The 11,996-nt window shown below is 40.8% G+C and overlaps 1 protein-coding gene across 1 annotated transcript in view; it reads left to right on the top strand.

The window, feature by feature from the left end:
* The first annotated feature begins 1,090 nt into the window (after window positions 1-1,090).
* The window catches only part of MAP2 (microtubule associated protein 2), a 78,533-nt gene continuing 67,627 nt past the window's right edge, over window positions 1,091-11,996 (top strand). The window contains exon 1 of the mRNA XM_042783657.1: window positions 1,091-1,352. Coding sequence (XP_042639591.1) covers window positions 1,091-1,352 — 262 coding nt within the window. The remainder of the gene's footprint in view (window positions 1,353-11,996) is intronic.

Genomic DNA, 11,996 nt, shown 5'->3' with positions numbered 1-11,996 from the left:
TCTAAGTATAATGTTCCCTCTGCACAGAAAATAGATTGGACTATATAAAAAGATGGAAATTTTAATTCACCTGAGTGGTAAAGGGAAAGTAAAGATATCAAGGTTTGTGGAGATAGGATGCTGAGGCTAGAACTTGCCCAACAGTGTGACAGAGACTGTGTAGTGAGTCCCCTCTCATTGATTACCCCTCTAACCTAGCAGCATCAGCCTGTAAGAGAAGGATGTGCAGTACCTGCCATTCCTGTAACATACACAGAATATCTGTCCCACAATTAACTCAACCTTTGCTATAGTTTACAGCTACTTGATATATGCCAATGATTTAACCTTTCCAGATTGCTTCTCTGTGAAGTTATACCAGAAGGTAGAATTTACACCCAATACTATATTCCTGTGCTTTGTCTCCATAAATTTATGATCATGGAAAATGTCATTCTCTCATAATCTATAGATAGAGTTCAGGAAAATTGGTTGAAAAATCAAGTCAAAGCTGCCTTCTTTTAATTCACAGTCTCCAGAAAAGCACATCTACCTCTGGTCTGAGTTGTACACCATAGGAGCTGAAAGGACTAACATGTTGGCTGTTTTATTCTCCAGCTTTCTCTGAGGGCTGTGTTTTTAACAGTATTATTCAGAGTGAATTTTGATAGTCCAGCATTTCTCTCTGTCATTCCTTCTCCCACAGTATTGTCTCCCCACTCCTCTCACACTTTGTTTTCCCCATGATGAAGGGTTCCCTGACTCTGCTGTATAGTCAACAGTCAAGGCCATATGTCTATGAAAGAAAGGTAAGTGTGTCCTTAAATGGCAAGCACTGGTATCAAAAAATAAGTAGATTAAAAAATGAACACATATAGACTGATAGTCATTTATATTAAAAGAATAAATATGACCGAAAAAGTTTATAAAAACAGAGGTGTTAACAATATCTCTTGATATTGTAAGTGAGTTATTGAATATGTTTGACTATTTAGTCCACTAAATTTGCTATAAATATGCCATATCTTGGCAGTACTAACATCAGATCCCCAACATGATAGCTACTATTTTTCCTCTTTTAATCACAGGAGAGGTCACAGGGCATTAAAGAATGGCGGATGATCGGAAGGATGAAGCAAAGGCGCCTCACTGGACCTCAGCTCAACTAACAGAGGCATCTGCACACCCACATCCACCTGAGATTAAGGATCAAGGTGGGGCTGGGGAAGGACTTGTCCGAAGCGCTAATGGATTCCCGTACAGAGAGGATGAAGAGGGTGCCTTTGGAGAGCATGGGCCACAGGACACTTACTCAAATACCAAAGAGAATGGGATCAACGGAGAGCTGACCTCAGCCGACAGAGAAACAGCAGGTAACTAAGGGTTCCTCTGTCACCAGTGCTCGCTTTGTGCTGTGAAGTCAGTTTAGTCTGAGAGTGAATTAATTGACAGCATTGATCCTCTTTCACTAGTGCTAGGATTGAGATCTCAGCCATCAGGGGAAATAGATACCAGGTGGAGCAAACATCATGGAGACCAGCTTGACATTTCTCCAAATTCCTTGTGTCCTCAATCCCATCTTCTTATTTTAATTTTCACCACTTTAATTTTAATAGACAAATAAATGTCTTTGTGTATGTTTGCCTTACTAGAAACTGTCAGCATTTTAACTCCTTTAAAGAAAATTATAGGAACAGTTTCTTTGTGATTCTCTTGAATGAAATTGGATCTAACTCCATTTGATTGATTAGGAGCATATTTAATTATTAGGGTAGTAAAGAATATAGAGCCCATCTCCTCTGCCTAAGAAAGGAAGAAGGTAGGGAGGGAAGAAAAAAGGAATGAAAAGAAGAAAAACAAAAGAGAGAAAGAAAAAGATAGACACACACATAGTCAGGAGCCATGTCATACTTCCTCAATAGCTTTGTAAAAAATAACATACAGATTCTTAAAGGTGAATATAATTACTTTTGTGCACTTTCTTTCAATGCATAATTCCTATCGATAGCTCTCTTTACTGTTGTCATTGATAATGTTGCCATTAATGATACAGCTTTAATGGCATAGAGAACCACCCTGCACTCTAGTATTCACCATTATTTTGCTCTTTTAATTCATTTGAACTCAGTAACTTGCATACATAAACCAAACCCACTGCTGCTGAGTCAATTCTGATTCATAGTGACCCTCTAGGACAGAGCAGACTGTTCCATCGAGTTTGCAAGGCTGTAAATCTCTATGGAAGCAGACTGCCACATCTTTCTCCTGTGGAGTGGCTAGTGGGTTCGAACTGCAGACTAGTTAGCGGCCGAGCACTTAACTTGCTGCTGTACGTGCTACCACTAAAGTGTAAGTAAAGGATGAGTAGAAAGAAAATCCACCTCCCCTTCAAAACCATTTCTTACTTACTCCAAGATTGACTTCATATATTCCATTAGTTGTTGTTGTTGTTATGTGCTGTCGAGTCACACCCGACTCATAGCGACCCCTTCTCGGGTTTCCGGGGTGGTATAACTATGGAAGTAGATTGCCCAACCTTCCTTCCGAGGAGTGGCTGGTGGGTTTGAACCGCCAGCCTTCCGGTTAGCAGTCAAGTGCCTTAGCAATACTTAATCGACCGCGCACTCTGTTCAAGAAAATATATTTTGATAGAGACATAAGAAAGACATTTCAGTTGACTAAGGAGAAATTACTTAAGTACTACAAAAACAGCAAGGAGACCACATGTTCTGACCTCCTCTAATCCCACAAGAGGAAGGCAGAATCACCATCAATAGCGCAAGGCCTATTACTGCAAGGCCAGACATGCTGCCTCCCTCCAGCCCTTTCTCCAACCGTTCCTCCCAAAGCACCCACCACCTCTCTCCTGGGTTCGATTAATTCGCTGCAGTGGCCACACAGAGCTCACAGATTATGAGGTTTATTAGGGAAGCACCAGACTACAATTCAAGTTCAGGAAAAACGCTCAGTCTCTCTCCCGGCCCACCGTCCTTCAGCCAACAGTCTCTCACAGTCTCTTTCCCAGCAGTGCTGGTCCCTCGGTGTCTCACTCAGCAATGTGTGTCTCTTGCGTCTCTTTCCCAGCAGCACATGTCTCTTTCAGGGGCGCGTGTCTCTTTCAGCAGCACGTCTTCCTCAACCAGCAGTCAGAGAGACTTCTGCCTCTAGGAGACCTCCTTTTGAGCCCGGCAGGGTGGTCAAACTAGCCAATCATAGCATCAGAACTCTAAGCACCTGAGAGAGAATGAGCACCTCCCAGAACATTGCTTTGTGCCACTCCCAACAGAAATACTCCAGGTGGATAGCTTCAGCAATCAGGAGCTCCTCAGTTGCTCATAGAAAATCCCACCTTGGAGTTTACAAAGACTTATGGGTAGAAAAGCCACACTAAGGAATTTACTACACTGCAAGTACATACTGTTTTTTTATTAATCCATTCAATTGACAAACTTGTTGAACATTTTCTACATATCAGATCATCTATTAGGTTCTGTGCCAGGGCATATACAAGGACTGACACCTTAATTGCTAGTAGCAAAAGTTAGACCTTGTGTACAATTAATTTGAGGCAGAGCACACTGTGCTAAGTGCCAGATGAAGGATATAGAAATGCAGGGTTGAGAAGGGATTATTTCTGGTTAGGCCATAGTTCCCAAATACAGCACAGAAATGCTATGGGGTGCCAGCCCAAATTCACAGGGGTACCCTGGGAAATTTGAACTACTCATGGGAAATGCAGTGATACTCAACACCTGTCAAACACTGCATGGACTATTAGCTCAAAATTGTTCACAGTTTCAATATGAGATCATGCTGCATTCCTTTTGAAGATGTCATATATTTGCCAAGTGAGTTTTCAGCAGTTGGTGTGATAAAAAGCAAATTCTATGAAAAATCCATGTAAGACATGAATGAGGGTAGTGATGTCCAATCCTGATTCTAGGATATGTGAAGTTGTGCAGGGGCTAATAATAACATTATTTTTACCTTTCATAAAAGTAAATGAGATATTAAAGTGTAAAAAGCGATTAGCTCAAGAAATGGCAGCTATTAATTGGTGGTAGCAGTACCAATGTTGTTGTTGTTGTTATGTGCCGTCGAGTCAGACCCAACTCATAGTGACCCCTCCTTGGGTTTCCAAGGCAGTATCACTACAGAAGTAGATTGCCCCATCTTCCTTCTGAGGAGTGGCTGGTGAATTTGAACCGCCAGCCTTCTGGTTAGCAGTCAAGTGCCTTAGCCACTATGCTACCAGAGCTCCTAGTAGTATCAATACAGACAACAAAGCACTCTTGTTAGAATATCAAGGAAAAAAATTAATATCTTATACTTGGTCAAGTCATAGCTAACCTACATCACTTACTGTTTAATTTTTCCAATGGTCTTAAGTATTTAAGGACATCAGATAAAATCTGCTTGTTGGGCCAGTGCACCCTTGGCAGTTTCTTTGCTTCCCACTGATCTTACACACTGAGACCTATGGAGAAAAAAACCTCTGGAAGGGAATGATTCAGCAACATTGTAAATTGTATTTCTCCACAGTTTATTCTTCTGTGTTTTGCTTCTCTCCTTGCAATTTAAAGATAGTCCCTAGAAAGGTAGATAGAATTATTTTCTCACCTACAGCATAATTTCTGATAATGTAAGATTGTTTCTGACATATACTCACTAAAGTACCCTTTGTAGGAGCCGTGCCACATAAACACAAAAAATCAGAAACCACTGAGATTCTCACCACTTAGGAAAGTTATTATTATAAAAAGACTAAAGCAGTCATTTTAAAATTATTTTCCAAAGCATGAGTAACCAGAATAATGACTATAATAATCCCTCTTCTCTCTTTTCCTTATTTTTATTGGCTAAAGCAAGAGGAATTATTTTGGTCCCCACAGAGTTCCTAATCAGAGTAACAGTGAAGACCCTCATCTTTCAGTTTCTTAACTGGGGGTGAGGTTCAAACTCATATTAGAAGTCATACCAAAACAATCACGTGTTGTTTGTACAAGGGCAGAAGGGCTAATTTGTGACATTTTTTTTTTTTTTTAATTTTAAGTGAAAAATTGTTTTAGAAAGTAGAAAATGAAAAAGCAATTTTTAAAATTAAATTTTAAGGACATGTAAAAGCAATTCAAGGCGCTCTGGTAGCATAGTGCCTAAGGCACTTGACTGCTTACCAGACTGGTTCAAACCCATCAGCCACTCCTTGGAAGGAAGGTTGTGCAGTCTACTTCCGTAGTGATACTGCCCCAGCAACCCAAGGATGGGTCGCTATGAGTCAGGGCCGACTGGACGGCGCATAACAACAACAAGAAAACCAATTCGTTCTGTAACCATTGTGCACATGATTCAGCAATGCAGCAGGTTTTACTCAGTATGTTGTTGTTGTTGTTGTTGTTATTTGCCGTCGAGTCGGCCCCGACTCAGTATAGTGTCCCTTTATCTATTATATCTAACCCCATCCTCACTGTGTCTGTTTATAGAATCATTTTAATATTGTGCAAAAACAATGCTCTGCAAACAAAATAGGAGTTCTGTGTCATTTACCTTGCTCTGAAAATCCTCTTTATTTTGCTGCCACTCATTTTTCATCTATAAAGAGGAAAAGATTTTCTAATTCTTATTCATCCCTCAAGGATTGTCTAAGGAACTGTTATGGAAATATATGCAAAAATACACCTTGGGAAAAAACTTTATACCACTGTACAGGGCTGCAGTGCCCTTCAGTTCAGAAAGCACCATCACGTCTTTATCTCATCTCATCTCTTAGGATTTCTCTGGGGAAAGCTGTTTCATTATTATCTTCATTTTACAAGTGAGAAGCCTAGGCACAGAGTGAGCAAGTCACTTGCCCAGGGTTTCACTGCATGAAAGAGAGGGAACTGAATGGTGACCACAGTGCTTATGAATCCAGTGCAACTCTCCTTTCTTCTAAATGGTCCTGCTGCTCAGAGGCAGTGTGGGATTTCTCCTGTACAGGCAGTCCCTGGATTACTAAGGAGCTCCACTCCTAAATGTGTCTTTAAGTTGAATTGTAGGTAAGTGGGAACAGGTGCATATGGATGGTTCTTATTTTAGTCTTACTTTAAGACAAGAAATGACTCAAAGTGTTTTCAATGATAGAAAAGCTGTGCATGCAGTAAGTGAAGGTGACTGGGATGAAGAACTTGTTGCAAGCTCAATCATTTCAACCAAACCCACTCCCATCCAGTCAGTTCTGACTCGTAATGTCCCAATAGAACAGAGTAGAACTGCCTCATAGAATTTCCAAGACTGTAAATGTTTACAGAGGCACACTGCCTCATCTTTCTCCTATGGAGTGGCTGATGGATTCAAACCATTGGCCTTTTGATTGCTTTAACCACTGCACCACCAGAGTGGCTTAATCATTTCAAAGTGAAGGCAGGTTTACATAATATTAAAGGACAAGTTGAAGTTGTTCGTAAATTGAACTTTTGTAACTCAGGAGCTTACTGTAGTTTCTGGTTTACTTGGCTTTTATAAACCTGCTACTAGTTATAAAAGTGTTCAAGACTCTTCTTGATGACAGTGTGTTTCTGTGGCTGTTGGGGTTTTGCAAATGTCAGTACTTACTCTTCATTAGAAAACACTGACAAAATCAGCTAGTTCTCTGTCATAGTTATAGATAATGTCATTGAAACTGGAAGGGACCATAAAATGACCTTCCACAGGTGCCCTTCCAAGATCCTATGACTGCTACCAGCCCCAGATCTTCTGCCTCATAGACTCATGCTCCTTTCTCCCCCCGCCCCCCACCCTGCCAGCTTCAGAACAGCACAGCCAGTTGCAGCAGTAAGGAGTATAGCAAAAGAGGACAATTCTACCTCTGTTGGAGAACTGCCAAGTTGATGTACCTTTGAGCATAACAGAACATCAGAAATTTATTCCCAGTTTTCAGCATGAGTAGAGGAAGAAAGGAGGTGATTCTGAGATGTTTATTGATGCCAGAGCATTAAATCATGTTTTGATGATTTCAGCTATCCTAAGGTACTATGAAAAGAGCTCTGGTGGCATAGTGGGTAAGGCAATTAGGCTACTAACCAGAAGGTCAGTGGTTCAAACCCACCTGCTGTTCTGTGGGAGGAAGATGAGGTGACCTACTTCCATAAAGATTTACAACCTTGGAAATCCAATGGGGGTCATTATGAGTCAGAGTCTGCTTGATGGCAATGGGTAAGGTACTATGAGGAGCTCTGGTGATGCTATGGTTAAAGCATCAGTCTGCTAATCAAAAGGTCAACAGTTCAAACCCACCAGCCACTCCATGGGAGAAAGATAAGGCAGTTGGCTTCCATAAAGCTATAGCCTTGGAAACCCTATAGGGAAGTTATACTCAGTCCTGTAGGGTCACTATGAGTTGGAATCAACTCGATGGCAGTGGGGTTTTTAAGGTACAATGGGCATTTCTTCAGTTTACTCCCAGTAAATTAAATGGGCATTTCTTCAGTTTACTCCCAGTGATTCCCAAGAGTTGTTTCCCAGCACTTTCGGGCACACTGTCCTGGTTTTGTGTTTGTTAGTTGCCGTCAACCCAAGCCAAAACCTACTGCCATCATGTCAATTCCAACTCATGGCAACGCCCATTGGGTTTCCAAGGCAGTAAATCTTTACGGAAGTAAATTGCCTCATCTTCCTTCCCTAGAGGGAGTGGTGGGTTTGAACTGCCAACCTTCTGGTTAGCAGTCAGATGCCTTAGGCCCTGCACCACCAGAGCTCCTTTAGGTGCCATGAGGTCAGCACTAGTTCACAGTTACCCCCCGGGCAGCAGGACAGAACATTGCCTGGTCCTGCACCATCTTCATGCTCATCAGCATGATCAAGTCCTCTGTGGTGGCCATGGTGTATGTTGTGTGCCTTCCAACCAAGGGCTCATGTTCCAGCACTGTAGTGGACAATATCCTGTTGTGATCCACAAGTTGTCATTGGCCAGTTTTGGGGAGTACGTCACCAGGCCTTTTTCCCTACTCTGTCTTATTCAGGGAACACCACTGACATCTGTCCACCTCTGATAACCCTACTGGCATTTGAAACTCCTGGGGCATAGCATCCAGCATCGTAGCAACACACAACCTACCACAGTACAACGCACTGACAGATGGGTGGTGGTATCCAAATCTACACCCTGCCCAGCAGTTAGACCTGTAAAACTCATTCGGGTTACACATTGCCACCATTACAGAGGTTACCAGTGGGGCTGTGTTACCATCTACATAACTCAAGGACTCAGGTGACTAATATGCTCAGATATATAAGTTAACTATTGCTACAATTATAAATTAAAGCCTGAAGTTGTGCGAGAAGCTGAATATACCTTTAAGGCTCTCTGTGTTCTCCTTTATGATCTTCTAAAATTCTAACCTGCATTTTCTTAACTCTCCCATTCTCCCCTGCCTCCATTCCTATATTTGAGATTTATCAGTAAGATTCAGCATCCTATTTAAAATATGAGATATTATGTATTATAGCACTATATGAATTTACACAGAACAAAATAGTACACAACCATTTCTCCTGTAAAACGATTAAAGCCATGAGCGCACCACCCCCCAAGGCAAATAAACAAGCTGGGCTAACAATACAAGAGGTTGCAGATTTTCCTTTCCTTGTTGCCATGCCAACCACCCATCCGCTGAGATTCCCCTGAGCTCTGCCTAGAGAGGAGGAGAGAGCGGAGTGTGCAGAGCAGAGTTAGTTAGCATTCAAGGGTGGATCTGCAGAGAAACACACGGCCTCACTGCGAAGCTTCTGGGCCTGGCAACGCCGACGGATGAGGACAGACAATGGGAATCTTTTCAGTACTTTCCTTCAAAAGGTTAGGTACCTGGGTCTAGAAAGGGAGTGAGAAAAAGACCAGGAATGATAGAGAAGGCAGTTACATGAGATTTGTATCGTCACGTTTGTTTTGGCTTTTGTGGTCTGTACCTGATGAAGCACGTTGTGGTTATTATCTTCAGTCATGATATGTGTCTTGACTTGTTGGTGAATAGAAGGATCTGAACCTAATTTAGTGCTACCTTATGTGGACATTATAATGAAGAATCGCACCTCTTACTCTTGGTAAAGCGTAGCGTTGTATATAGCACTTATTGCCAGCTACAGCTTTTAATGTTTTAAAAACTGGAGAAAAAGACAAGCAGTGAATAAATGTGCAGTTTTATTATAGTTCTTCCCATAAATTCATCTTATACGTATCTTTGCTCTTCAGTTGATATCTTAAAGTAGGATGAGAGGTTGTCTTAAGCCAATAATTCCAAATCAAAATATGAGGAAAACCTTGTTGCTCTGGACTTGTTCTAATTAAAACCAATGACTCAACAAATTAAAATGTGATTTTATTCGTTGGGATTTTAATTGCGTGTGTTGTGGAGTGAGGCTCTATCTAACACAATACAATACAGCATTTTAAAACTAAGATTAATTTGCATACACATTTACTCTCATTTTTGCTCTTCCAGAAAATTCCTTCTATACACTTGCAGAAATTAGTCTTTTTTCTTTATTGTCTTTCATTGTGCTAATGTCAGATCCTAAGTGCTAAAAGTCTTCCATCAGTCTCTTTTATGCACTGCTACTTTGAAAAATTATCTCATTTAATGTGGGTTTTCATCAAATGCAACAGATTTGAGCTAAGAACCATTCAGAGCTATTGGTAAAAATAATTCTGTCTAGACAGTTTTCAAATGTAAATATGATTTACATTCATTGTATTTTTCCCTTGACCCTTCTGATCCTAGATTTTCCAAGATTTTACCGCTCTAATTTGCTGTCATGTCTTCTCATCATATTTTTTCTTTTAACACATTTTAATTTTTTGAGATGTTAAAATTTCCAATTAAAGAAGAATTCTAAATAGTTCATAAAATCTTTTTCATTTGTATTGGAGCAGAAAAAAAATCATCAATCCTGGAACCGAGTCTTCTTGCATTCAGTTTTGGGTCTACTAAACCTTTGTTTTTGTCATGATTAGGCATGGCCTTAATCTGTCCCTTGTTATAGTTCTAAGAATGCACTCCTCATGAAAGAAAAATGGAAACAAAGACAAGGGAAAAGCTTTAATAGTGTGGAACAAACAGATTTCTCTAATGTCTTGAGAATATATTCATCAAAGAACGATACGTTTTTTCAAAAGCTGAGATGTATGTATAAGTTGATTTTCTTGCTGGTGTATGTCTTAGAGAGAAAATATTTGCCACTGTATGCCAAATGGCACCTTGAGTTTTGGCTTTGGGCTCAATTTTTATGGCTGGGAGGTAAGAAGACTGAAAGTACCTGGCATCCATTCTCCTCCCATTTAGCTTCCCAGGCCACTGAGATGATCCGACTCTTTCTGCTTCAACGTGCCAAGCCTTTTTCTCTTCCTCCCATTTCCTCACACTTCACTGCTTCCTAACACATTACATAAAGCACGTGCTTTGCCTGTCAGGGGAGTCTGGAAATTCATATCAGATGAATTCAGGAGCAGATGAAGGGAACAACTGGTGCTGCATTGCAGAGCTGATCGCTTAGGCATGATCTGACTTGGCATTGTGAGTCCTAAGGGGAAAAGGACACTGAGCCGCTTGCTGTCGGCTCCCTGGCTGGCTGGCCTCACAGAATGAGTCACCATTCAGCAGCACTCAGAGAAAACATTTCATAAACCAGCCAAGCTGATGAGCAAAGAAAGAGGAAAGCATATGTCCGAGGCTCTCCTGTAGTTTTTAAGGAATAGGCAAATTCTGTGTGATTATTAGAGCACAGAAATGAGAGTGAAATGCCTGCCTTTCCTTAAATATCCTTAAATACCCTCTTCCTCTTTTAGTCTGTAAAACTGATCTCTACATTTGCAATAGATTTCAGAACTTAAGATGCTAGGGAAAATAGATAGGAATCAAGATTTAGAGAAGAGGCTTCTTAATAGAAATGATTCACACACACACACGTATACTCAGACACACGTTCAGCAGCCCCAAAATTAGACTCAACTTTTTCAGCCTATGTTTTCTATTTGGAAACATGGGTCAAGGTGGTACTGGGAGTGAGTACCTCTGATTTCTATATAAATGTCTCCAGCACAAATTACCAGTCTTCTAATGAACTAAAATCTTCCCTTTTGCAAAACAAAGTACATTTCACCCAACCGATCTGTCATGGTTTCATTCATGTGCAGGTTTTGGCAACAAGTGATGCAAACACATTTAGGAAGAGCATGCACCCTACAGGAGAGGTCTTCGGAAGTCTTGATCAAAGGCGGATAACTGGTGTTACTCTCAAGGACGAATATCCTCTTCTTCTGAAGATCCTCAAGTGCCATGTTTATATCTTGCTAATAGCATTGATCACATTGAATGATTACTGCTGTTACTTGTTATTTGTTTTTATCCCCATTACTAGTTTGGAAGTGCCATGGAGGTAGAGGCTGTGCTATATTCATCTTCATCTCCTTGTGGTATATAATGCAGCACTAAGGAGCTCTGGTAGCGTAGTGCCTAAGGCACTTGACTGCTAACTAGAAGGCTGGAGGTTCAAACCCACCAGCCACTCTGGAAGGAAGGTTGGGCCATCTACTTCCGTAGTGATACTGCCTTGGAAACCCAAGGAGGAGTCGCTATGAGTCGGGTCCAACCCAACAGCAGGTAACAACAACAACAATTTTCTATAGTAGGTATTCCTGAATATTTTAAATTAACATAAAAAAAGAAACATGTTCAGTTTTGAGCATGAAAGCCACATAAACAAAATAGTGTTTCAAAAACAACACCACAGTGTGAGCAATGCATTTTCAAGAAAGATTACATACTGGAAATACAGAGGCAAGTCGAGAAACTATCAGAGGAGGCTAGATTCAAAATAAACAGTATAGATCAGTTTGTAAGAACAGAGAATTAAGTAGGAACCACCAAACACTATAGTGAGAACATTGTCGTGGAAGGATGTGGGAGACTTCACAAGGTCAGAAAGTGGGAGAATTTGCAGTAAGTTATGCATATATATTTACTCAATCACTTAAGTGACACATATAT

This window comes from Orycteropus afer, unplaced genomic scaffold, assembly GCF_000298275.1.
Source record: "Orycteropus afer afer isolate SDZICR_OR568_19922 unplaced genomic scaffold, OryAfe1.0 scaffold00002, whole genome shotgun sequence".
Classification (NCBI taxonomy): Eukaryota; Metazoa; Chordata; class Mammalia; order Tubulidentata; family Orycteropodidae; genus Orycteropus; species Orycteropus afer.
The sequence above is the reverse complement of the archived record's forward strand: the minus strand, read 5'-3'. Positions and strand labels throughout refer to the sequence as shown.